A 27606-nucleotide genomic window follows, 5' to 3' on the forward strand; every position below is an offset into this window, starting at 1 on the left:
ATATGTCCAGAAGAAAGAGGAGAAGGATTTGCAGCAGTATGCATTTTATTCAAAGTACGTGACATTCTGGTAATGAGTGACAGCACCTCCTCAACACCAACCTGGTTTATTACACTGTGATGAAAAAAGTACACTCCAGGCACCTGACAAAGTGCAGCTTTAAGAGTCTGGTAGAGTCAGAGAACATGGGTAGTGCCTTCAATGGTTACCAGATTAACTGACAGCAAAATGTGGGAGGTTTTCACCCTTCACCTTCCTGTTCTTGGTTACCTCTTCTGGTTTGGAACTGCCCAGGTAATCTCCTTTACTATATTTTTATTTACTGTATTTTTACTATAAGAAAAATGATTCTCTCTTTCACCATGATGCATTAAGTAAAACCTTAATTGCTTTCTGAGGCCTAAAAAATCACACGTGATGATGTTAGGTTTTTCTGAGGAGAGAGAAGGTGGTAAGACTTCGGCAGCCCTGTTTGCTTCTGACTTCACTGTAAGTGGTCTCTCCTAACTGTCCTCTGAAAATACATTTCTGTTGCATGGCTCAGTACGAATTCAGCTTTCTCCCATGCTGTTAGCAGGACATAACAGTAGCATGTAACAGTAAGTAAAGGTGTAGTTAGAACAAGAAGTGAATCCTAGAACCGTAGGATTGTTTAGGTTGGAAAAGACCTTTAAGGTCATTGAGTCCAACCATTAACTGAGGGCTGCCAAGCCCACCGATAAACCATGTCCCCAAGTGCCACATCTACACGCCTTTTAAATACCTCCAGGGGTGGCGACTCAACCACCTCCCTGGGCAGCCTGTTCCAATGCTTGACAACCCTTTCGGTGAAGAACTTGTTCCTAATATTCAGCCTAAACCTCTCCAGGCACAACTTGAGGCCATTTCCTCTTGTCCTGTTGCTTGTTACTTGGGAGAAGTGAATGGCACGATTGCCGGTTCCTGCAGCTGGTTCACTAAGTGTGCCTATGCAGTCATTAGTCTGTGTCCTTTAGTTTCACCGTGCACAAAACTGGGGTAATGATAACATTTACTTTCCTGGTTGATATTTCTTGAGGCCAGTTTATAAGTTGTAAAAGGAAATGTATGGGGAGTCTTTACATTTTTGCTTTTGCAGGACATACCTGGAGGAAGAGTTGACTAAGGCCCGTGAGAAACCAAAGCTGCGTAAGGACATGTACAAGAAAATGATTGAAGTGGATCCTCTTGCTCCCACAGCTGAAGAAAATGCCCAGCATGCTGTCACCAAACCCCGATACATGCAGTGGAGGGAAACCATCAGCTCTAGTGCCAATCTGGGCTTCAGGATTGAAGGGATTAAGGTAATAGTTTCACTTCTGCCTGTTCTTGGAGACTGAACTTGTTTGATTTGTTGATTAATCAAAAAGCTAGTGCGCATCAGTAGCCAGTTTTTTTCCAAAGGATTAAGTGAAAATGCACTAACTGAAATTTAAAGCAGCCATTCTAATTATGACAGAGTAGTGTTGATGAAGTTAAGCATCAAACACACATCAACCATACTTGGTTCAACCACAGAGACACTGCAGGAAGGGCTCAAGCACATATACCGTGTAGACAGAATGAAAATGAGACTGTTTATAAGGAAGAATTCAGAACTGAAGAAATAACTGCCTCTCCCCGTGCAATTACTTTTTTTTATATCCAGGAGCTATACATATTTATTCAGAGTGAATCACAGTAAAGCGTTTTTGTTCCAGTTATGTTTATTTGCAAGGTATGTTAAAAGCATTAGCGTAGATTTTCTTGGGATCGAGGAGACCCCTTTTCCTTTTAAGTACATGACAATACCCAGTATAGATGGAGCTGGAATAAAGCCAAAACAACCAAAAATAACATTTCTCTGTCAACAAAGTCCATCTGCTGTTCTTGATGGATAAGTTTGTGCCCCTGTGTCATTCCTAGGATACTACCTTACAGCCACAGAAGAACCTTGGCCATTTTTTTCCCCTGCCCATTAATTCTTTATATTTGTTGTGCCCCATGGCAATGACAGATGCCTACCCAGAAGCCCATTAGGACCTGCTCTCAAAGTATCAGCCACCTGACTCGGTTACTTGAACATTAACGCTTATTGGAACCCAGAAGTGCGCTTGCTGCCTGCACAGCCTGTAACAGCTAGCCTTACACTGGTTTGCTTGGGTTTAGATAGTGTACCTGGAGCAGTGGCGAGGGCTGCCCAAACCCACCTGCACCCTGGGTGAGTACTTGTCACCTGAAGCTCGTGACGGGACAGCTATGAAGAAGTTAGCATGGGTTATCCTGTGTGATTTCAGGATGTTCCCAGAGCATATAGGTTTAATTTAGGTTTGTTAGGTCATTGTAAATTATAAGATGGATTAGTTTTTCTTCCATTTCCTAGTTTAAGCACATAGGAAGAAGAGATAAAAGAGGGTGACTCTGATGAGCAGAGGCTCTTTAAACACCCCTTTCTTCTCTGCTTCCCTGTGTTGTCTTCTCCCTTCCTCATTCACAGATTCTCCTGCTGTGATACAGGAACTAGGGCTTCCAGCTCATGCTGTGCTGGCCCCCTGTATGCTGTGCCACCCACTCCTGGCTGCTAGATACAGGCATCCTCATACAGGAACTGTCTGGGCGGTAGAGGATCTGGCTCCAGTCCAGCCAAGATGCTTCATGTCTTACCCTTTAGCCATCTAATGATGTTATCAAGATACCTATTTTATTCCTATACCCCACAGGTGTTTGGATGCTCTGTGTAATGGAGTCGGAAACCCAGATGATCTCAAGACCTTTTACATATGTTCTTGGAAAGCTAGGTGGTCTGTGTAGAAGATGCACAGATTTGTGTTGAGTCCTGGAGAGTGACTGAGCTAAGGGAGCACAGGGGATGCCAGTAAAACCTCCTGGCTTGTTCTTTGTGCTGTGGTTGGTTATCAGAGGTGGGTAGGAGCCGTATGGCACACCGACTGCATGATATTTCCCAGACAGTGCTGTAACTGAGCAAAACAGGACACAAATACTTTATCGTTGATTAAGCACAGGAAATGTGTGCTGTTATGAGGGATGTCGGTGTCATTCTCTTATTTCTTTACATGGAGAAATGGTGACAGAAAGCGAGTTGTTCAAGCAGTAACAGCTAGTCAGTACACCCTATGCTGTTTCACTGTAGCTGAACTGTACGTCCAGTTCTGCGTATTTGCAGAAGAGCAAAACCATGCTGCAGAGATCCCCATTTTCAGAGGAGAGCCTGTAAGGATTAGTGGTGCCAGCTAGTGGTTGATGGGAAAAAGAGGTGGTTCTCCCCAAGAGCACTTGATAACTCCTGGAGTTACCTGCGTAGGTATGTTGGGCTTGGTCATCCAGAAATATTCCTGCCCTGGAGTAAGAAGCAGAAGCAACGGAAGTGGTATGATAGAAGCCCTCCTGTGAAGTGGCTGCCAATAAATGGGATCTGATTCACCGTACACACTGTTGCTTCATCAGCGGGATACCTTTTCTCTTTAGGTGATCCATCTCTTTTCCTTGCCTCGCTTCCGTATCTCTGAAATCACGTCAGGTTCGTTTATGGGATGGGTTGCTCTTCCTCTTATCAAATATAGTTTGAACCATTGGGTTTCCTTGTGGTCGGAACCTGACACTGTCTCTTGTGGCTGCTAGATTCGGAATGCAGGTTTCCTCTCTGGAGGGGGCTGCTGAAGGCTAGGCATCACAAACATTGTCTCCACAGCACTAAGGTGATAGTTTTGCAGAGCACAGATGCATGGGGCTGAGAATCAGGAGTTCTGGCTTCCCATTGTCACTGAATCTCTGTGCAGTTTGGGAAGATACTTCTTCCTTTGGTGTACCGTTCCTTTAGCCCTCAATCAGGGATAGCCATTTTCCCAGGAGGACACCAGATTTGATTCACAAATCTTTGTGCATCCATTTAGGTCACGACCTTAACCCAGAACCCTTTAGGGGAAGTCTGCAGAGGAATCAGAGCAAGACCATGCAGGTTAAGATAGGTAGCGCTATTTTCCAGAGCCACCAAACCTGCCCTCCCGCTAGCTATGTCATGGCCACATCTGGTGAGCAGTGGTGCCCGTGGCCCACCAGCCACACCGTGCAACAGGCTGCCCTGCTGTGCAGGAGGGTACGTGGAGGCCTTGGCAAAGGTACGCCTTTGGAGCGAGGCGGGCAAGCGCCTCGTGGGGATCAGGTGCCTCCAGAGTTGTTGCAGGGACCTGGTCCAGAATACGAGGGATGGTGCCGTTCAAAATCTGGATGTTGTTTACAGCAGGTAAAGGCAGGCAGCAGTTATTTTTCCTGCCAACCACTGCAAAGGATCAAAATCACAGAAGTGTTTCTAAACAACAGAGAAGCAAGCAACTAGTCTGTCCAGACAAAAAAAGGATGAAAAGGGAACATACAGAAGCTATTCCAGACTTTGCTCTGGGATTTGGGGCACGGGGAGTCATTTTTAAAACAACCTTACTCCAGTGTAGAGGTACGAGGCGTCAGATTAAGTGCCAGCTTTCTGTGTGCTGTTGAGTATTATAACGCACCAGATCAGATGGCTCCTAACTTGCACTGCCTACCTGCTGAACTTTTTTTGCATAACTTACACATCTCATCAGGCTGACATGCCACACTTGTATCTGGCCCACAGCCTTGGAATAAAATTCTGTTTATTCTGCTGCTAGAAAATCTGGTAGGTGGGAGGCTGTTCTGCATGGCTTTGCCATTCAGTCAGTTCATTCTTTTGCATGATAAATCTGGAAATTTAGCATTATTGGGGTTTTTTTGTGTATATACTAGGAGCTGAGTTCTGCTATGGAGTAAATAGTGTTCACCTGCAGAGACCAGAGCTGAATTTACCCGGTTTTGGTGCAGTGACTTTTAACATGTAGGAGGGAACACACTTTGATGACCTGTTGATTTACTTTTGTAATGGAAATGAGGGATTTGGTTGGACTGATACAATGGAGAAGAATATGGTTTGATAATCCTGCAGGCTTTTAGTGGATACAGGCTACCAGCTGCAAGAATTGCTGTATTTTACATGCGTGTGCTAACAGCTCATATTTGTGATTCTTGAAGCAACAGGGATATTCTTGGAGAAATGCATATTCGTGTAGTCTATGTTGACAGATATCTCCGATTCACGTACTGCTCTTGTTTACTTGTAGCTCCACGGGTACAAACTGGTCACTACCAGCACATAGACTTGTTTCTTCAGCAGCAGGATGCTTTTGTACTGAGCCTTACTGTTAGCACAAAACCACTCTGTATTTCTCCAGGATCTAGCTGGACACAAGCATGCCCACGCTGTCTTTTGCCAAAATTCACGTACCTGCTTTGTCACTGCTAGTATTGCAAATCCCAGGTTGTTCCTGCCTGCAGCTAGCTCTCCGTTCTGTGACTTCTGGGTCATGCTAATTTGCAAATGTATATTTGGGACTGAGTCTTAACCACAGTCTTTGATTTCCCCATTGAAAAACCAAACCAAACACAAACAAACAAAAAGGACTAGTAAAATTGGGTTTGAAAATGGCCCCTTACTGCCCCAGCCAGGGTTAGACTACACCAGGCTGGGCAAGAGGGCAGCCGAAGAGGTCGCTGTGGTTTGCCCCATTGAACTTTGCGCTGCTAGTACTCATGTGAGAAAACCCTCCTGCAAGCTGGTAATACTGTGAGTTGTTGTTTGTGTGGGTTTTTTTAACTGCACTTGACAGGAAATGAAGTGCCATTTAAAGGTATCCAGTCAGCTCTGGTATCTTGTCTCCTCCACTCCTTGCTTGGTTTATCTGCTCTCTTCCTGTTCAGTTGCTCACTTTCATCTGGTTAGCAAGAGCTGAGCTGCTGATGGTTCAAGAGGATTGACTGATGAGGGGAGTGATACGTGTGTGTAGTATAAATCATCTTTATCTTTGTGTGGTTTTGTGCAGAAGGCGGATGGAACATGTAACACAAACTTCAAAACTACAAAGACACAGGAGCAAGTTCTACAGGTTTTTGTGGAATTCATTGAGGGCAACACAACTATTCTGGTGAGTCTGAGCTCTTTGGGTTAACTATCTTTGACCCAATGAACTTGCTTCAGGGCCATGCTTCCTCTGGTGCAAGAAAAATGAATTAAACTACCAAGGAAGAAAATGGTTTTGACTTCCAGTCCCTCTCGGCAGATGGGAGTGGACATGGGGACTAGGTGGGCTGTGGGAAGCAGCCAGCTGAGCTCCTCATGCTAGCAAAACATCAGTCAAGCTAACTTACGGCTTGCCGTCAGCTTTGACCATGAATATTAGATGCATCAGAAGGGTGATGATGATGTCATCATGAGGATTGTGCTGGCAGGAAAACTTGTGATTTGGGAGTTCAGGCTGGAGGGGATAAAACCAGAGCGCAGGGGCAGGGGGTGAGCCCGGTGCTGGCTGTGCTCCTGGGCACGAGACTGGCCCCAAAGGGCCACTCCTGTGTGCTGCTCCGTGGGCATAACCGCTGCCGTGTGGCGGGTGGCATAACGTGTCTTGTCTTTGGAACTGCTCAGGGTGCCACAGTGTTTGGCTGCAGTGCCGAAGGCGTTATGAAGGCAGATTAGCCCTCCAGGAGGAGCGCGCTTGGTAACACAGGGCAGCATTAAAAATGTGTGTAAAATTTCATTGTCTTTTCACTGTGGAGAAGTGAAAGATTTTTAATTGCTTGAGATTTTTTGTCTTTCTTAAAAAGAAGAGGAAAAAAAAAAAAAGGGATGCAGAAATTCTCAGTACATCCAAGCAGGACAGAAGTGTGCTTGGCCTGAGCCACGCAGCAGAGGAACTCCAGTCTGTTCATCTGCTATGAAAGCCTAGTCAAGTGTATTTTCAGATTGACTTTCAAGTGATGAACCTGCTGTTTTGAAGCACCTCTAGCCTAAAATTAACATGATCTCTTCACTATATTAACTCTTGTAAACAGAGTATCTCTATCCATTCTTTACTTAAATGTTTATGGGTTGTTTTTTTCCTTCCTCCAGAAAAAATACCTCAAGCGTCTGCAGGAAATTCATGTCATCCTTGAATCCTCAGACTTCTTCAAGCGACATGAGGTGAGCAGTGAGTGTAATACTGTGAGGTGTGTTGCTGCTTGCTTTGGTCATTCAGATGTACTTTGGATTAGCCTGCTGTATTAGTAGAAGAAAACTATATGTATGTTACCAACACAGATACCCTAAAGCCTCCATCACAACAATACAGAAGATTAAAACAGTTGAGGAATAATAAATCCTTCCGTCTTTATAACATCCCAGCACCTACAGGTCTCACCGCTGCAGGGAATGGTTTATTACTACCCGTTTCCTGCAGTTTCTCTAATCTTGGGGTGTTCCAGTGGGAGTCTTTACAGAGGAATGGTGGTGTGGAAGCTTGCATTTGGTACAGTAGCATTCAGTTGCAGGTTGACAACAAAGGCTTTATAATACTGGATTTACTGTATAATTCTGCTCTGTAAGTTCTCCTTTTATGCTTTGCTGTGGAGGAGGCATCCATAGCATTGTAAGTTCTGCTTGTTACAGCTGAAGATTTTGAGACCAGGCATTTTATTTTACCCTGTTGATTTCCTCATGTCACTAGTGGCATTTTGGTTAATCATGAGTCATGGTCTTTCTTTGAAAGTAGTCACTGGCTTTGGCTGATTTGCTCAAATTGAGACCTGCTGCCAAGTGAGCTGGAGAACTGCTCTTCTTCCTTTTGGTCTTCTGGATCCCTTTCCCCCTCTACATGCCCATTTACACGTTACTGATTGATATAACTGTCAAATGGGGCATGTAAATTGTCTGTGTGTAAGTGCAGCCCAAAAGTCTGTTGGGTCACAGGTGAGAAGGTCATCTTATTGGGAAGTGTTAAGTGATAGAGGAGAGCTAAAGATGTGTATTTAACCACATCATCTCGATCTGTCTTCCAGGTCGTTGGAAGTTCACTACTTTTTGTACATGATGGCAGTGGGAACGCCAATGTGTGGCTGATCGATTTTGGAAAGACCACCCTTCTCCCCGATGGGCAGACACTGGATCACAGGATCCCCTGGCAAGAAGGCAACAGGGAGGATGGGTACTTGTTGGGGTTGGACAATTTGATTGGCATCTTGGAAAGCATCACTGAAAGATGAGTTGAGATCGGCACAAAACTTGCAGGGCTTCTCTGTAACTTTCTGCTCTACTGGGATCACTCAGTAAGAAGGAAACCTTTAACTCCCTTCCATACTCCTGAGGTCATTGGTGCAGAGGGAGCTGCATCCAGAACCCAGCAGTTAGTGATCAAAATGACTTTGCATTGGCCCTCTGTGAACCTAAATAACTCCAGACTGGTCTGTATTGCACCAGCCTAACTTCAGACTGGTCCTCAGAGAACAAAGAACTCCATACTCAGGAATCACACCAGCATGAGTCAAGAGGTCTGTATGGTAAACCAGAACAATTCTGATTTCTGGAAAACAGATGGGACTCCGGATTACCTCTTAGTGAACCAGAGCAAGTGCTTGGAGATTCAGGGTAGGAATAACCATTTTTCAGGGAACTGCATAGTTTTCAAACCAGCAAGAGTGTTTTTTACCCTCTAATTCAAAGTCCCGTCCCTCCTGTGTACACTATAGGTTGGACCAACAACTTCTGCTGCATTGCGTTGCAGTGTGCACAAGGTGGAAATGGGTGATGATCACAAGAAGCCTGGAGCAAAGGGAGGCAGGAGTTTGTGGTGGCTGGATGTGGTAACTGCTACTGACTATTCCTCCTCTTCCCTGCCCTAGCCTCGATTCACTTCTATCCAAGAACAGCCTTTGCTTTTTATGTAGCCTCTCAGGAGATTACAAATACTCTAGGGAGAGAATAGCAGCCTATTGTCTCCAAAAACATTTGACTTTCAGACTGCATGGGCTGTTAGGAAAGTGCCTGGCTTGCCTGGCAAATTTGGCCGCTGACAGCTGAACTGCAGTTCTGAGAATCGGTAATGGACTCTTTTGCACACAGACCAGGGAACTAGGGGGTTTTTCCAAGGCTTGTTTGTTTGTAAAGGTGAAACCCCTGTACACATGCGCACACACACGCACGCACTAGTAGCCAGCAAACAGTGTGATCTCTTAAGATCACGGTTTGACTGTCTCCTAATGCACATGACTACTTGGCCATGTTCCTGCCCAGATACGATGCTGCCACTTACTTAAGCATAAAGAGTGACACAGCGGTCGGAAAGGTAATGTGTCTGCATTCACAGCATTACACTAATGATGAGATAATTCCCAGGCATCCTTCCACCAGGGTGTCAGCTGTTAACTCAGGGCGGTCTGGGGGAAGGAATGTCAATACAGCACATTGCCTAGTTGCTGTCTGGAATCACAGACCATCTGTGGTTCGTGCTTCCTTTGCTGTGACCCAGGCACAGCCACAGAAGATTCACAGTGTTTGGGTTAAAATCAAGAAAGACTGAAATGATTTCTTGTAATGGCTTCACATACTTTCTCTGTTGGCTGCCTCTAGTCGCTTGAACAGTTCTTTAAATACTAGCCGTATAAATACTATCAGTAGTCACATGTTCACTCACATTCCAGGTTTTAACATCAATAATGTGATGATGCAATTTTCAAAATGAGGACAAGGCTTGTATTATTATTTGATTGTTAATGGCTTTTCCAACATTTAGAGCTAGTAGCACATGTTGGTCGGAAATTGCTGTCCTTTGCTGGTGTCCTGTGCTTGGGAGAGATTCTGAGAACTTTAGGATATATGAAGGTGACTCCATGCTTTGGAAAACTGTTATTTCAGTAATAATTGTGATCATGAGAAAAAAAAAAAGACTGTAGAGTCCAGCTCTGGAATGAAATGTATCTATAACGTTTGTAATTAGAATTGAAGAGCCTGAAATCATTTCTAAAAGGAGTTACTTTCAATAACACACTACGGTACCAAGAGATCAGTCAGATTTAATGACTTTTTTCATCACCTCTAAACAAAACAGCACTATTAAAAATTCAAGCTCAGTTGTGACCTAAAAATTAGATGACATAGAGTGGGTATTCTGTAGGAAGTAATGATGTGTGGGAACATTTTGTCCTAAAACAGAAGTTTTTTGAAACTGGTAATTATTTTTTGCAGTTCACTGCAAATTCAGACTTCTTCTGTGGCCTCCCAGAGTCCCTTTCAGTTTTATTTTCATTATAGTACATGATTAATGAATTTTCCACTTGGGTGTTTCAGAGGGTTTATACTGTTTTTTCTTTTGAAATGACAGCAAGCCTTCAACAGAAAGCACAGATATTATCATTCCAGATGCCTCCTAATTTTTGAACTGCTATGAGATGATGAATTAATCTGCAGTGAATTTCATACAATTTAAAAAAAGCCCAACCAAACAAAACCCTCTCCCTCCTTTCCTGCAGCCATCAGGTAAGCCATCGGTTAGCAGTGTTTAAGGAGGATAGGAAGTCGGTAAGATCTCACGAGGGGGCTTTAATAACAATACCTTTTCTGTGAGACTGCAATTGCAAGCAGTCTCTACCATAATAAAAAATTAAATTAGAAAAGTTAGGAATGAGACTGTTAAGGTGATAGAATTCATTAGTGGTTTGCCTAATTAATCTTCAGAATTCAATTTCTTTCTTCTATTGCCACATATGTGAATCTTTTGCACCAGCGTAACATTTTTCTAGAAGAGAGATTTAGAGAGTAAAGGTTGATGATCAAACGTCAGTTGAGAGTTTGAGACAGACTTTTAGAATGTCTGGTGCACTCTAAAGGAGTGCTTGCAGCTTCAAAACCCCAGCTGCTGCTGGCACCTGGGTGGTTTGCAGTGTGTGGTCTTGGGGGAGAGCGTGGAGCGTGAGCCATTCCTCTGCAGTAGCTGAAAAGGTCGGGGGGGAAACAACCCCACTTCTGCTATAGCGGACCCTGGTCTGGAAATTCATTGTAGCTGATGAATAGTTCTAGCACGTCAGCTTTGAAAGGGCCTTCGGCTTGCTAAGGGACTGGGAAGGCAGCAGCCACGCTCTCCTGCCGCTGCTACGGGAAAGGAGAAGAGGCGGCGGCTCTCAGTTAGCAGCCTGCAGCCGTGCCCCGGGGCTGGGGGGCTGGGCTGGGGGCGCGGGCAGGCTGCCGCAGGGTCACTCCCAGACCTGACTCGCACCGCACGGCCTTGGGCGCCGACCTGCTGGTGTGAGGAAGCCGCGCCGCCTTCTCTTGCTGTGGCCCGAGCCACCTTGAATAAGCTTCTGCTCACCAGAGTGTCGATGACGCCTTTGCACAGGCGTGTGACACAGAGCTGATGCGTGCTCACCAAGGTACTTGTTCACACACAAGTAACGTACGTACGCTTGGTAATGCCTCTGCTGACATAGTCCCTCGCTCCAGAGACACTGAGAGCACGTGTTGCCAGTGTGGTGAGACATGCTGGCCCAGAGGCGCTTGGTGCGGAACAGCTAACCTCGGACTTAGGCACCAAGGTCTTTAAACTCGCTAGATGCAGCGATGCTTACTGCTGTAGCTGCTGCGTTTCTGTGTGAGTCTAGCAGTAGGACTCCTCTCCTTCAGCCTGTCAGTAACTTGGGTTTTTGGCCTTGGCAGCTATCCTAGGCCTCAGTTTCATTCCCATTTTACAGATGGGAGTAGTACCTACTTACCTCACAGGAGCGATGTGAGGCCGTCCTTCATTACTGATTGCAAGATGCGGTGAGATTCTTTGGAGGAGGTGCACCATGCATAAAGAGATACATCAGCTAAGTTTAAAATGATGGGTTTGGGGGCCTCACAAGGATATAAATTCACATGACATTTAACCAAAGTGGTAAAAATTTTAGAAGGGGGGGTTCACTTAACATCTGATCCAGTTCTTACAATAGGGAAAGATTTCAGTGGGAGTTGGACCAAACCCTTAAGTATCTCAGAGGGCTCTTGCTTCCTTTTATTTTTTTTTTATTGCTATTGTTATTATTTGTTATTCTTAAGGTACTGAGATCAAATGGCCTGTATCATCCACTTGCATCCGTTCTGAACACTACAATGCAATGCTGACCATGGTCACTTTTGACATTGACTGTATTGGTTGAGTGTTTGTTACTCTGAAGTGTGTATGCTACTAAATAAATGAGACTGAAGGAAAAAAAAAAAAAAAAAGACATCCACCGTGATTTGGTCATAGGGCAGTAGCATCTTTTCTTCAGTAATTTCCTTAGGGAAGAGACAAAACCTATTTATTTGAGTGTTTCTTGTGTTTTTAGTCTTTAGTATCTAATTATTTCCTAAACCAAACCCAGTTCTAATACATCTAGAAGCTAACGTTGGAACTTGGTTCCGAAACCTATTAGTACGTTTGCCTTAGAACCCAATCCACACAGAGCTTGACGGCTCCCTTTGAGGTAAACTCTGTCTCAAAAATTTCCATTCATAGCCTCATAGCCTACCATATATAAAAAAATGGTGCATCAGAAGGCATCTGGCGGAGCAGTGTGGTGCTGTGAGGCAGCGGGGAAGAAGCAGTCAAACTTCCAGGACTGACAGCACTTCTCCAGCAAGACATTGTCCTTTTACCTGTGTGCAAAGGGTACTTAGCAGAGAGGGAAACAAATTGGCACCATTAGCGTCTCTTTATTTCGTGTTGCAAATATAGAAGTATACACGTGTCCAGCTTTAAATTGCATAGAAGCAGGCGAGTCATCTACTGATGTACAGCAGTCACCCAGAAAGGTGAGTTGGCCAGAAGTGCTGCCATCGTCCAGGGTAATGCCAAATCAAAACCAATTCAGTTAAAAAGTGGTGTGGCGAGACGGGAAGATGTCAGTGACGTTACGCCTAAGCTCTCTGCCTTGGGTTGGAAAGGGCAGGCGGCCAGGAGGAGAGAGCACAGCCGTGCCTGCAGGAGAAGCTGCCTCGCCAAGCCCTGCGGCTGGGGGTCTGAGGAAGTGTGGTCCCTGGCTGGCACGGTGTGGGGTGCAAATACTCCCAGGAGCAGCGTCTTCTCTTTTGGGTAAGTAGGGGGAGGCACTGGCAGTGGAGTCAGTTACCTCCATTGCATTAGACTTGTGAAGCTTTCTTAGTGCGCACCTGCCTGCTGGCAAATCAGTGGAGAACTTACCTCAGGAAAAGGGTTGGTATGAGGGGGACACCTTAAATCTGAGCCGTTAAAAATTCTCTTTCTTTAAAGGGAAGGTAAAGATATAAAACACTTCAGTCGAGGAGAGAAAAAATAACTAAGAGATCAGAAGCAAGAATATCAACAAATGTGAAAAGAAAGCAGAGAAAGCCAAATGGAAATTTGCATTATTTCATCTTTTGTTACTCAGCCCCCTCTTTAAGATGTAGGTATGAGGTTGTATGAAGCGACATATAGTGCCAATGCTGAGCCCAGAAGAAAAAAAGACCCAACTATATACACACAAATCTAAAACCAAGTTGGTCATGTGTGAAAAGACAAGACACCAGTCATGAAGGGCAATCAATAATAATCCCATAAATGGCTGATTCTCCAGTAGGGAAGCACTGGAAGATTTTTCACGTGGATTACAGAACTGAATTAATCCCAGATCTCCAGCTCATGTCATTCGTCTAGGAAACAAAATCGGATTTTGCCTTTCAGTTGCCAAAGTAATCTGATTTTGACTCTGTGGGTTCAACTTATTGATTATGCACTAAAAGCGTCTCCCTAAAAACAGTTTAAAGCCAGTTATATTTTTAAATGGTAGCAACTGAGCACTGTGAAACCTGTGGTTGTCTGAACAGTAAGTTTCAGTCTCAGCATTGTAGGACTGACGGTGGTAGTACATGTCGTTGCGATTGTTATTTTTCTTTTTAGATAATATAGCTTGGACAGCATGTAGCATTTCAGCATCACAACAGGAGGTACATTAGCATTTTATTACATTAGCTCCAGGATATTATTTTAAAATTCATTATTCGTGTGGGTTTTTGAAAAGCAGCTAAGACATCAGATGTGCACAGAAAAACTTGCAGCTCAAAGATTCACGGCAACTGTGCTGACAGAAGACGGTTTACCTTTAGTTCCATTTGAGGGAGTTAAGACCTTATATAAAACTTAGGTTGCTAATGCAGATTCTTTTAAAATTCCTGTCTCTTTCTTTTAGTGCCCCTTTGGTATATGTGCAGCTCCATGTTCTGTCTTGTTACAAGACACTGCATCTGGCTCAGTACATCCCTGAGCTATGTGCTGTTGTAAACCAGTGAAGTAGCTCTAGCAAATAAATAATCACTACTCCTACAGCTGCCCTTCAACACCCCACTGTTGGTCACCCTTAGGGGTTAGACAGGGGGAGGATGGAGTTTTATTCTGGCTCAGTGCAGCTTTGTCTATATTCTTCCTGTAAATACGTACCTTGACGCAGCTATGCCGTAAAACCAGGTATTTGTCCAAAGTGCTGGACTGAAGAACTGGCATTTTGTTTATAACGTGAAGGCATAGCTGCAGCCCAGGCTGCCTGTGGCGTTGGCAATAGAGCTGTGCTCTCCCGTCGCTTTTCAATGCCTTACCTAGTTTTATCATGAGTGGCCTTTCTAGGTTTGTGAATTACGCTGAGGCAGGTGCTGTGTAGGGGGAAAACAGCAGCAGCTGAAGCTGGGTAGCCGTATGTACAGCAGGGATCCTGCCGGCTTCCCGCTGGAATCTTAGGGGAGGTACAGGCATTTCCACGAGAAGGACAGAACTCTTGTGCCTGCGACTGAATCTAAGAAGTCTGCAGGAAGGGAAGGTGGTGTAAGGTTCCACGGCTTCGGAACAAGTCAGTACTCACCCCTCTCTCTTACCACCCATTTCCCACCCGTGCCGGTGGCTAAGGAGAACTGAAAGCAGAGTCACACGCGAAAGCGTGGCCGTGAGCCCAGCGCTGTGCTCGGGACAGAGCCTGGACAGGGGTCCGGCCCCTGCCCGCTGCAGCTGAACTGGGAGCTCTGCGTTCTGCTTGGCCTTACCCCGCGTGCAGGGAGGAGGGGGCTGAGCTGCTGCTGCCCGGTCCCAGCTGTTGGAGGGTTTGAAGCTCACCTTTGAAGCAAAACCTACTCATGCATAAACCGTAGGGCTAACATAATCTGAGAGGTAAGGATGTTGTTGATAAACTGCTGTTATTCTAGATCGCTAAGAGTAGATGTACTTATTGACTAGCATGTTCCAGAGGTGACCAGCCTGAAACGTGACCAAAACTGTTAGAGGAAAGAATGAGGAAATTTCCTGCTAACTGGGCTTTCCTGCCTCATCCAGCTGAGCTGAGCTGTAGCGGCTCCTGGACATAAGATAGGACAGACATTGAGCTAAATATGAGAGAAGCCAGAGAGCTAAAGTGAAGGTGAAATGGAAAGAAGGGCGTGAGGGAAAGGCAACCATCTCCCTTGGCCACTAAGCCCTTCAGCCCCTGCGCCACTCCTGGAATTTGCCCGTGCACAGCGGGACCCCCCTGTCCTGAGCATCTGTCATTGCACAACATGGATTTGGAATTATTTCCATACCATACGGGTCATTACTGAGGGGTGGCCATTGTCACCACTCAGGTCTGGACATGACGGTATATAAAACTATTCACTCTAGAGCCAAAGCCCTAAAACTGTCGGAAGCGTGCAACAGACACAAAGTCAGACCACCAGGCACAAACCCGCACTAGGACGCATGTCACTCGAGATGGGTTCAGAGCCTTCACTCTGTACTCCCCTCACTGCATCGCAGCCATGTCCATCCCCGAGCGACGCTGGGGACAGGGAGCCTGCGTGGTCGGAGCAAACCCTCCTGCCAGCCCACACTCCGACTGGCCGTGCGGGTGATCAGCAGGGACTCTCCCCTCAGGCAGCCTGCCAGCACCCCGCCGTACCCCCTCTTACATGTCCGTTTGCCACTATAGGCTGGCAGGGCAACATTCAGGAGTGGGACAAGGACAGAATGTCTCTGAGGCCGTTCAGGCTTAATCCAAATTATTTGGATTTATCCAAATAAATACCCAATTTAATTTTTCAGTTTCCTATTTTTCAGGCTTTAACCAGTAAACATCAGTTTAGACCTTAAGCAACAGAACAAAGTCTTAGAAACGAGCTGCCTTCCAAAGACATGACAACTACCAGCGGGTCTGTACGCTTGCAAGGTGAGAAGGAATGCCGACCTGCTCGGGTGTGTGGAGCCAAGTCACGATTTCAGCCTTCTCAAATGGCTGAGCCGTTCTGCCTCCCTGCGCGAAGGGCTCCGTGCCATACCAGGCTCCCCGTCCCTCTGCCCTCCCCTCCATTACCTGGTTTCTAGCGCAGAGGAGCAGGTGCTCAAGCCAAGAGCTCCAGCGCACCAAACGCTCAACAGTTACCAGAGAACCTCAGCTTAATGCTTACCAACATCGCACAGGGAAGTACTGCTGGATGTTGAAGTACTTACAAAAACGAAGTTCATCCCAAGTAAAGCCCATTAAAGAGAGAGACAGTCAGTTTCTCATCACGCCATGCAGCTCACCCTTTCTCGAAAAACCACCTGTCCCTTCCATGCCAGGAGCTGGGAGGAAGAAGACACCATGAGGCAGGGAGCACATTTCCTTCACTATTCAAAGGGATACTATTAGCTCCACCAAGGTGTTTTGGTTTTTTTAATAGTAAATATGTTTTCCTCTTCATTGCCTGTTTTCAAAGCACATGCTCAGAGGAGTCTGGATTTTTTTTTTTTCATCCCTCCTACTGCTTAAAATGGAAACAGTACCTTCATTTTCATCTTTGTCTGCAGGGTCTGCTCATAAAACAGATGCAAAAGTGGCTGCTATTTAGTTACTTCCCTTACAGTGCACAAGCATCATCAGTAAGTCATCAGAACTGTAAAAAGCTCTCAGGACCACAGCAGCCTTTGCAGGGTGGTTGCTGCTGGCACAGCATGCGGGTTTGGTTTCTAGGGTCAGAAGGAAGCACAACCTGTGTTGGTCATTATTTCCATCCAAATGCTGCGGGTGGAGGGTAGGTCCGTTTCTCTTCACTTGAGCAGACTGAGGAGGAGTCCGTTCATTAGCGTCATATGCTGAATCAGAGCAGCGGTGCCACTGTTCTCCACCTCGAAGCTGGTTCAGTGGAACACATTCGATGGACAGAGATAGAAACGCAACTGTCTGTAACGATCTGGGGGTCTGGCAGGTAGAAGGAGGAAGCAGAACGTTGCTGATGTTGAAACATCACCCATCTCAAGGAACTTGAAGGGAGGAAGTAAGTGAAATAGGAAGCAGTCCTTCCAGACATTCCCTCAGCTTTGGAAGAACCGTTTCTGTTATACTGGCGTTACACTCAGGTCATCTGACAAAGACAGACCAGAGTCCCTCTCTCTCACTGTTTTCTCTGCTTTATAAAAAGGCTTTTCATCCCTGTGCAGACTGGAGCTCCTTAGCACAGCTGCTCCGGCCTCTGCCAGAGCTGAAGGCTGGTGGTCACTGCTGCAGCACAGGTCATCGTAAGCATAATTTACGTTGCCGCAGGGGAACGCCTGGAGTTTCACCAGTTCAATCCCACTGATACCCAGGTGAGGGCAGTTGCTTCGACTTGGAGACGCTGGAGATGCCCGAGAGCTAGGAGAAGAACTGCAATTCCCATCAAAACCCGAATCTTCCCGCTCTGGAGCTGCTTTGAGCTTGGAGTTGGGGCTGAAGTGACAGATGTTGTCTAGCACCCACGATCCATAGGTTGGGTTCCAAAGATTTTTTGTTTTGTTTTTAAGTCTGTGAGTGGGTGGATTGCTGAGCTCCACCTTCTGGTTTGAGGTCTGCTGGAAGCAGGACCCGCTGCTGAAATCACTGAGGCATGGCAGGCTGGGCCCTCGGGCAGCCCGGCTGCTCAGGGTCTCCACCAGGAGCTCCTGGGGACACTGGACAAGTTTGTGTCCGGCATGCTGGGAGCCCAGCGCTTCAGGCGTGGTCTGAGGAGTGAGAGAAGGGCTTACCAACAGAGGCACCACCCCACTGGAAATGTTGGGGCGCACGACCATACCCCCTTCATCCTCTGGCGCCGGGCCACACTCCACGGGCAGCTCAGTGTTGATCACATCAGGGTCCTGAAAAAGAGAGACCAGAATCTGTTACACCCCAAGCACCCCCGGGGTGACTGTCACCGCTGCGTTTTAAGAGAAATAGCGATGAGAGTGAAAAAGCTTTTGGCAGAGGCTGCCATCAGGTTTGGGCGATATTTCTGCATGCCACACAAGATGCTCTGTGCCCCCTGGGTATCACACGCTCACAGGGCTTGCAGAGATGCTCTCTCATTTACATGCTCCTTTTGGGCAGGGGCTGTGCTTTACTGAAATCAGCAGCTAAGCTGGGGTCACCAGTCTATAATTCCTCCCTTGGGAGGTTGAATCCAGCCCTGTAGCTGTAAAATGCTCCCAGATGATGAACTCACTGTGCCAGCTCATCCCCTCCCTCCACTCCACACCAGTTCAGCTATGGCTTCTGAGCAGCATTAGGCAAGGTCAGAATATGGACCCTAAAAGAGATTCTTAACACCTTTCCATCACAAAATTGAGGACATTTTGCTACTGAACAAGCTGAGAGCTGAAAGCATCCACCTGCTCAGGAGCAGTATAATCTCATTTCGGTTGGGCTGAAGGTGGGAGAGTGAAGGCAGATACCAGAAAACCCAAATTAAAAGAGCAGCTGAGCCAGCAGCACCACCACAAATGGGAAAGGAATCCACTCAGCCCGGCAGGACTCTTCACTTGTTTTGGGCACTAAATCTAGTTGCTCTTGGACAATCCATGGCAGTCCATGGATTACCATCCACCTGGGTAACCAAAGAACAATACCTGTGTGCAATACTTGATTCTTTCCAGGATGGTGGAGAAGTTTGGCCGATACTCTGGGCTGTGCTGCCAGCACTGTGTCATGATCCGGTACCTTAACATAAGAAGAAAAAAAAAAAAAAAAAAAAAAAGAAGTATTGATCAAGAAAGGTAATTATGCCAAATGTGTTCCAGTATGAAGTGACCATGGGTCCAGAGGAACTGCACTTGGTGCAGGGCCCAATGGAGGGGCGCAAAACTGGCCATGTCATTTCTGCATCCTTGGATCCCAAGCCATTAGGGGACCACTACTTCCAGCAAATCCCAGAGTGCTCTAGGCTCTGTACAGGAGGCAGTGGCTCAAGAGACATTCCAAACTACCCCCCGACCCTGGGGCAATACCATTCCCTGGCTAAGGGCGTCTAGTTGCCTCTGTCTAACCTGTTTGCCACCCACTGTCCCTTGGGCTGTGGGAGTAAGGAAGTACTTACACTGGTCCCGGACAGTTTTTTGGTGGATCCATTCTTCCTCCACTGGTGACAAATTCCAGCACTTCCTGATTGGTTTTGCAGGGGTAGGGCATGTAGCCTAGAGAGAAAATCTCCCAAAGCAGCACACCAAAGGACCTGTGTCAGGGAGCAGCCAACAATACCAGTTAGGTTTGCTTTGTGCTCCACAAACCCGGCATGAAGCCACGTAGGTAACACCACAGCGCCAACCTTCCGAAGCTGTAGGCCAACCACAGTAATGTACAATTAGCGTGATTATGAGTCAACTTTGATACAAAAAAATAATCAATCAAAACCTTTGCTCAAGCTCCAAAACTAGCTTTGCAGAGGTTTCAAAATACGTGAATAACTGAAAATGTTCCTTCTGCTGCATTTGTTATGTCAGAGCAGGCATCGCCGGAGCACCCTACCCTACGGATGGGCTGACTGTCGGGTCTGGCATGGCGATTCCCACCTGGCCTGGGAAGGCTCGAGAGGTTTGAGTCAGCGTTTGGGAATAGGATGTTCAAGAACAAAACCAAGTAAGAGCCAGCCAGTGAAACCGAAAGGCAGCAGCACTTATTTTTTGTCCTGGTACCTTGCTCTCCTTCTTGACATCTGTGGGTCAGTGTGGCAGTGCCACTGGAAGTTACATGTGACAGACCCAGGGCAGTCCAGGGAGTTCTGACAAGGCTTCAGCAGGGTCAGAATTGTAACAGTCACCATTTGCTGCAAAGGTGGAAGAAATTTCCAGTACTTTTCACTTACAATGGCCTATTGCGGCAACTGTAGCACTTCCCTTCACAACATTTAGTACCGGCTGCTGACAGTGGGATGCCAACAAGCAAGCCCTTCTCTTGCAGCACCACCAAGAGCTTCAGGAAGCTGGGTCAGCGTGGTGCTGAGGGAACGGCTCAGCACACCCTGCGGAGACCCTGCGGGACGGGGAGAGGGAAAGATTCCCCCCCCCACGCCTGCACGTGCTGCTGCTGGGGGTGCTGATTTCAAAGACGGATCAAGTTATATGAGGAACCGATATATAAATATTGTTTCCTCAGCAACCAGCAAGGACTTTGATTAAATCTGCTGTCATTTTATACAGAACAAAAAGAAATTATACGAAAGAGTAATCCTAGGTGGTACATAGAGAGTCATTTACAAGACAGATAAGCGGGCTGTGTCACCGATAGAAACTGAGTGGCAGATCCTGAGGGTTGAGGGAAATGTCTGATGGCATTTTGATTTTTAACTGAGACTTCTTGGGAATCTAAACATGATACTCTACATTTATGTATAGTGAACTTTTATTACCTCCTTTTACATTAGATTTTTTAATTCATTCAGAATCCTTCAGCTGTACTTCTGTTGAGAAGGGAAGACTTCTAATATTCTGTGAAATTCTGACCTTTTTTTAAGGTTCCTGTCGAACAGACTTTTTTATTCTCAAGCAGTACATTTCTTACCCTTATCACTGAGTAGCAGAAGTGATTAAAAGACATTTGTTACCAGGTGTCGGTCTTGGAGGTGAAAATGCCCTCTAGAAAAGCTTCTGGTGGCATCCACTTGACAGGAAGCATGGCTCTGCCTCCCTTGCGGTAATAACTCGCTCTGGGAAGAGAAAACGCGCGGAGGATATCACACGGTTGGAAAGGGCTCAGATATATAAAAGCTGTTCTCACCACAGCAACAGCAGCTGGGGATTGCATGCAGCAATGGGGGCCAAGAGGGAAAAACGAGAAGCCACCCCCACGCAGAGCGCACGGCCGCAGTACCTCCTACCGCGGCAGCTGGGGTGGGATCCCAGGGTGCTGTAGGTGCACAGCTGAAGACATCCAATTTGCCGGTGCTTCGCACACTGTGCTGGTGCAGCAAGTTTTCTTGACATCATAAACTGAGAATTTTGGTTGGGGTTTGGTTTTGTTTTATTTTTTCTTTAATTTGAGATTATTTATAATCAACTAGCTAATAAATTTGCCTATGCTTGGTTTAGTGTCCACATGCGATTGCAGCGTTCCCTGGGGCCCAGTCTGGAATAAACACAGCTGAAGCATATCGGCTAGTGGGCACAGATGTGTTAGTGTACAGCCTGTTCACTCCAATGAGTTAACCCGTAATCAAATCCAGACACATAACAGATGTTCCACTGCTTCAGACACCATGAGGCAGTTCACACCAGTCAAAATGATACAGATTACCGAGTTACTCACAGGACTGAAATGGCCTTTCACTTACCTGTAAATATCCCTCGCCATCCCAAAGTCACCGATCTTGGCTATTCGTCCTGCTCCAGTGCAGGTCAAAAGGCAATTCCTTGCAGCTATATCTCTTTAAAAAAAAAAAATAATAATCTAATTCTAAACTCTTAAATAGCTAAAGGAATAAAGAAAGATTAGATACAGTCCTGCAAACCTTAGCCAAGTCACCTTTACACAAATGAGAAAAGCTTATTAAAAATAAGAAATGAAGCCAGCTAGCTACATTATCATCTTCATTAACCAAAATTCTTAAACTGCATTTCCATTACATTTTCTACCCAGCGTTTTCCAAACATTGCCCGCTCCCGTCTCCTTTCACTAAGGCAGAAAACAGGGTCAGTGTTGGACCAGGGACAGACCCAACCTCTTTTGCTTCAACCACATTATGACAGATTTCTTTCTTGCTGTAATTTTTTTTAGAAGAGCAGCATTGCAGCAGTGTCTCCATCAGTTACAGATGTGATGCTGTTGGGTAATCTTGGTAAGCTGCTTGGGAAGTCCGTGTAGACCCAGATCTGGTAAAGTGTTGCTTTGCTGCTCCTGCTACCTGCGGCGGAGCCAAGCAAAACTACACATGGGAGCAGCCAGCTGCTGGGGCAGGTGTAGCCTGTGACGAGTGGCAGCAATGACTATGTGGCCAAGACTGAAGGATTTGTGTTCATCTCGAATACGCATTCTGAAAAGAAATTCATTAAAAATCATAGCACTGGGGGGGGGTGTCCTGTTCGCTGCCAAGAAAAAGGAGCTCCTTGAACAACTCATGTTTCTTCCCACTGCCAGCCCTGAAAAATCCCTCCAGATCTGCAAGCCAAGCTCAGCTTTCTCTTCCATCAGCAGCTGTGACTCCTAGACAAGACCTGCCCTTGGTGACATCTCCACAGCCCCACTAGGCCACTTTTCCCCCAGGGTACTTGCTGCCCGCAGCGAGAACCTCCCCTTCCCGACCGGCTCCGAGCAGCACTAAGGCGCAGGAGCTGAGCACGGTTCTCCTGCACTTGTTTCCTGAACTGAGGCTAAACCAAAACAAGTCCCTTCCCAGGTCGCCTATACCATAGATCCAACAGTGCAAAAACTGACCCAGAGCCTTTTATAAAAGAGCTATGCTGCTGTTAAAAGACTCAAGCACGTTTCTTCCATCTCTTTCCTGAAATGGAGATCAACCCTGGGCAGTGACAGCTGACCTGTCCCCTTGGGACCAGCGTTACAAGCTGTGTGTGATGGCTGCTGGGCTCAGTGACCTACAATAAGAAAACCAGGGAACATCTACCTGACAGGAGGAAGGAAAATTGGTTTTATAAAGCACCTGTGGAGAAAAAGTCTGTGCCGTTTCTATTGGACTTCTGGCAGCAATCAAAATCTGTCCCGGTCATAAACTCAGCAGATCAGGCGGGCAGAGGCTGGTGAAGGACATTGCTATTACAGTAAGGGTTGTTAACAAGTAATGCTGTAGTGATTAACTTTAAAGTTTCCAATTAGAATACGGATCCTCTCAGGTACTTAAAAGATCCAAGAGTCAAAACTTGTGACATGCTTTTACTGCTCCTCTTTTTTAAGGGCAGAAAAGTTTAACCCTTTCTTCAGAGGATCTGATTTGTTGTTCCAGGATGAAGGAGGCTGAAAACTTCCTCAGATGCTCTAACCATGAGGCAATAACATATCCCGTACCCCCACGTCATGGCTTTTTGCTCCCATTGCTGCTTGGCACTCGTTCCCCGCAGTCTCCCCAGTCCCTGCCCCTCGTGCCCAGCTCTGCCCCTCTGCTCCCTGCAGGTGGCCCGTGTGGGGCGAAGCCAGGCGCCCCCCACACAGCTCCCAGCTGCTCATGCCACCCTCCCGCGCCGGCCGCCCCCGGCTCCGCACAGCAGGGCTGAGCCCACCCCGGCCAGCATCACCCAGCAGCCGGCCAGTACCACCCAGCAGCCGGCCAGTACCACCCAGCAGCCGGGCGCACGTGGTGCCTGGGACATGGCGTGCTGAAGCAGCTCTTCACCAGAAGCAAAGGAGCCCAGTATCTGACTGGGAACTTTAAAAAGCAACAGTCCCAAATATACACACGTTGTATAGATACACAGATACAATAACCCTTACATCTTCGATAACACTCGCCTTATTTGATTATTTATAAAATAAATTTACATATAATAAGTTTATTATAAAATAAATGTATTATTTATTATATTTGACGCCTGCCACCTCAACATTTTTTTTGCTCTGCGAACGAGGAGAAAGGGGCGCGACCAGCCCCCCCTCCCCCGTGCTGGCCGGGCGGGGGGCGCAGCGGCCGCCGCGCCTCAGCGGCTCCCACGGGCGACACCGCCCCCTGGTGGCGCAGACCCACCCGCACACCCGCCCGCCCCGCAGCCCGCCCCGGGGAGGGAGGACGGGGCTCTCCTCGCCCCCCGCAGCCCGAAGGGCAGAGCACGGCCTGACTCCACCGCAAACCAGTGAGACCAGTGGGACCAGCCCGGACAGCCGAGCCCGAGCCCGTGCTGGCAGGGGAAACGCCGTGCTCTGTGTAACCCGTGAGCCCGTCGCCCTCGGGCCACACCAGAAGGGGCCGTTCGCCTCACCTGTGGATGAAATGATTCTCCTCCAGGTATCTGCAGCCGCAGGCGATGTCCCTGGCGATGTTCAGCAGGTCCTGCATGGCCAGCGTGGACGGCTGGTTCTGGGGGAGGCGGCGGGCCGGCGAGGGAGGAAGAGCGGCGCAGGGCACGGGCCGGGCGGGGACACCGCAGCGGGCAGGGCGGTAAGGCAGAGGCGTACCCGCGGGGCCAGGTGGGAGCAGGGAGGAGCATAAGCAGACCAAAGCGAAAAGAAAAACTCCTGTTTAAGCCAAGCGACGCTGAGGTTTCCCTTCCCCTCCCCGAGCAGCGCCCAGGGACGCAGGGCCTGGCCCGAGCAGCCCCGGTGCGGGGATCAGCCCCGCTGGGCCCGGCTGCGGGACATCGGAAGCCAAACGGCCTTCGCAGGTGGGGGGGGAGAGAGCATCCCACACACCGCTAAAGAGTTAGTAAGTTTTCTACAGCAATTAGCACATGAACCTCGGGGGGAGCGCGGGATGCGGGCGGGCAGCGTCCCCCACCCGCTGTGGGGAGGGGCAGAGCCCTCGGAGCGCGGCGGGCGGGATGCTGAGCCGCGGGGCTGCGGGACCGCACCAGCCCCTCACCACCCGCTCCCCTCACTAAGAGCAGCGAAGCAGCCCCTCTCCAGCAGCCCTGCTTATCTTCATCCCATAAGCCCTGCTTATCATACATCCCATGTTTACTTCCCCACAGGGAAATTTCCTCGGTGTTTCTCCAGGAACTTCTGTACTGCTCTCAGCAAGGATGGGGAGGAATTACTACACTGCTGATCAAAAGCCCAAGAGATATCGAATAAATTGTTCTTGAAAAGGCTGCTTTTGTTTCTGGATGCTGTTATTGCTGTAATTTCTCATGCTCAAACCATGTAACATACACTACAGCCACTGAGCACTGTTTTTACTGGCCAGGCAAATTATTATACAAAGTGCTTGGATATCTGCCCGGGAGAACTTTGACAGCCATAAGCAGGCATTTCTGGAGAGGAAACGAGGAGCAAGGAGGGGAAATCGAACCCCAGGCGTCCAGACCTCCCTGCTCTGGGATGCCTCTGTCGGAAGAGGCGGGTGGACGTGCCCTTTCCCTGTAGCCAGGGACACTTGTGGTGAAACCCGTTAATGCTGGGGCCAGTTCTGTGTTCAGAAAAGGTGCACGGGGAGCAGGTTTTTCAGTGCTGAGGGGACCTGGACTATTGTATTTGCTATCCGCGAGCACACCGGCTAACATAGCGGCAGGTTTGGTTTCACATCATATTTAAAAAAACAGTTCTTTATATTACAACTATACATAATATTCAGATAAAAGTATTTATTATTCTCTGCTGCCCACAGGCTTTATCTGCTCACAGAAATTGTACCAATTTCACTACAAATGCCCAAACTAAAGATATACAAACTCCTCCATCTGGGTGCTGTAAGCGCGTTTAATTAGTATATTTACTCCTGTACGAGGAAGAGGTTAAGCTCAACCTTTCAACACGTTACTACCAGCACAGGAGCATGTGCACGTGAAGCTGTATGGTCATAACTATTTGGGGTGCACGTGTGTGTGGAGAAGCAGCTGTGCAACTGCAGCATGCGGTGTAGGAGCGCATGAGGCACCAGCCAGCCACCCCCGGCCCTGCCGGCAGCCAGCACAGGCACCTCAGTACAGCAGGGAGTAACAGCATCAGGCCTAACTCTTCTTCTTTTTTTTTTTTTTTTTTGGAAGCCTCCACTCAAGAGATATATACTTATTTAACAGAGGTGCCCAGGATCACACTGTTCAGAAGAACATGTACCTGGAAGCAGCTATTCATTATAGGAACACTGAAACTAATTAATTCCAATTATTCATCATACTTGGTTGGCATTAATATTGTATTAGAAATCAGAGATAATTTGCAAAAACCCTCACAACAGCTTTCATAAAAGTGGTGTTTTCTTAAACAAAAGTATTTGACTTGATAATTTCATTTGCATTGACTTAAATCCCTGTCACAGTGCTACCGTGTACAGGCTCAGCTCTTCAACTAGTTTTTATACATCTCCATATGGTGCTGATGCACACCTGCTGGGGACCTCGTGCTACCAATTCCTGTTACTGCCTCTCAGTGTCGGAACTTCAGCTCCTTGCGCACCATCCCGGCGCACAGAAAACAAGGCAGACGTTGAGGAAAGCAAGCCCCGTAATTTGTAGTCTAGTTGGCAGAGAACTCTGGAACGGCAGGACAGGATTTTACTCTTTCCTCCTCAGTTACTAATAGACTGCTACTATGTTTCTGGCGCTGCTTTCATTTTCTCTCACTGACCATCTGCTTACGTCCAGCGGACAGATGTATGTATCCTGAAGTTTGTAGGGGCTGGGACACATACACAGCCCTGCTTGGCTTCAGGGCCTTTATCCAATTCATAAAAATCATGAAAAGCAGGCATAGTAAAATCAACCACAAGTCTAGCAGGGAAGTTCTCTCACCACTCTGGGTCGATTCTGCCGAAGAAAGCTCTTCATATCTCCTCCAGCCATGAGCTCAAGCAGAATGAAGCGAGGCAGCGTCTGAAGGCTAACCCCGACGCACTGCACGATGTTTTGGTGATTGAACTTGCTGGAATCCAGGATCACAGCACCAGGGGAGAGAAAGACAGCGTCAGGACCTGGCCAACAGCCATCACGCTCACTGTGCCTGGAGCTCTGACAACCTGGATCGGAGCAAATCCTGAAGCAGAGCATGTTACCAGGCAAATTCCTACTCCAGCCGTATCGAAATGCCCCCCGGACCATGCCAGCCCGTGACCATGGCTATGCTGCCTGGCTTTGCCTCTGAAAAGCTTTCAACAGATGTGAAAAGCTGACAGTAGAGCAGAGCCTTCTGCCTGTGAAGGGGGAATCTAAGGGACACACTGACTGAAAGATGGGGGTGACATGAGAGGGAAAAGGAAGCTTAGCACCTCAAATACACAAATATTACTGGTGTTTGTGAAACAGAACCCTGACCGATGGGGATTTTAATTCAGCATTGGTTATTTTAAGTATACATCTGTCTAGTTTGGTGGACTCAGCTCAGTATCTACTCTGCCAAAGAGGGACTCGGCTAATACCTACTGCACCAGCTGCTTACGTGGTGGCTTTCTGCCTCTTACAAAAGGACACTGAGATTGTCAAGAAGCTCAGTAAGACTCGGTCATTAGGAAGCAGCATCTTCCCTTGGATAACGATTACCTGGATAACACAGGAACTAAAAATGGAAAGGAAGCTAGGGAAGAGAATCACGTGCTACTAAGTGAATCAAAGCACTCTGCAATCGATTGAAATTGCTCTAAAATCCTATACATCAGTGTTACCTCCTGCTCAGCTGCCAAAGGTCTCGAAGACTTTAGGAAGCGACACTGTCGTGAGATTCATGCCTTAACAGCAGAAAACCAGCATCTACACATGAGCTCGGCCAGACAATGAGAAGAGGAACTTCTTTGTTGCACAAATTAAAAATGCATAAATTCTGATCACTTACCATTAACCTTCACTATACTACTATTTTAAAGTCATCCTTGACTATACTATTGTTTTAAGGTTCTGGATTTGGATTAATGAAGTAAATTCCAAGACT

General features: G+C 47.2%; 2 protein-coding genes across 3 annotated transcripts in view; one reads left to right on the forward strand and one right to left on the reverse strand.

The window, feature by feature from the left end:
* ITPKA (inositol-trisphosphate 3-kinase A) overlaps positions 1–9870 on the forward strand; it is a 38495-nt gene extending 28625 nt beyond the window's left edge. The window contains exons 4-8 of one of the 2 annotated variants that reach the window (XR_005828870.1): positions 1118–1322; positions 5907–6008; positions 6971–7042; positions 7897–8482; positions 8584–9870. Coding sequence is in view for 1 of the 2 variants with exons in the window: in XM_040600621.1 (XP_040456555.1) it covers positions 1118–1322; positions 5907–6008; positions 6971–7042; positions 7897–8100 (583 nt within the window). In the remaining variant the exon portion in view is untranslated. Of the gene's footprint in view, positions 1–1117; positions 1323–5906; positions 6009–6970; positions 7043–7896 lie in introns of both variants that reach the window. The other variant, XM_040600621.1, reaches the window with a different exon arrangement.
* Positions 8386–27606, reverse strand: part of LTK (leukocyte receptor tyrosine kinase) — a 105259-nt gene continuing 86038 nt past the window's right edge. The window contains exons 23-29 of the mRNA XM_040601501.1: positions 26478–26607; positions 24012–24109; positions 21419–21511; positions 20693–20794; positions 19190–19324; positions 18723–18813; positions 8386–17975 (exon numbers count right to left, since the gene is read on the reverse strand). Of these exons, the coding sequence (XP_040457435.1) occupies positions 17199–17975; positions 18723–18813; positions 19190–19324; positions 20693–20794; positions 21419–21511; positions 24012–24109; positions 26478–26607 (1426 nt within the window). The 3' untranslated portion in view covers positions 8386–17198. The remainder of the gene's footprint in view (positions 17976–18722; positions 18814–19189; positions 19325–20692; positions 20795–21418; positions 21512–24011; positions 24110–26477; positions 26608–27606) is intronic.

The sequence above is a fragment of the Falco naumanni genome, chromosome 7, assembly GCF_017639655.2.
Source record: "Falco naumanni isolate bFalNau1 chromosome 7, bFalNau1.pat, whole genome shotgun sequence".
NCBI classification, from domain to species: Eukaryota; Metazoa; Chordata; class Aves; order Falconiformes; family Falconidae; genus Falco; species Falco naumanni.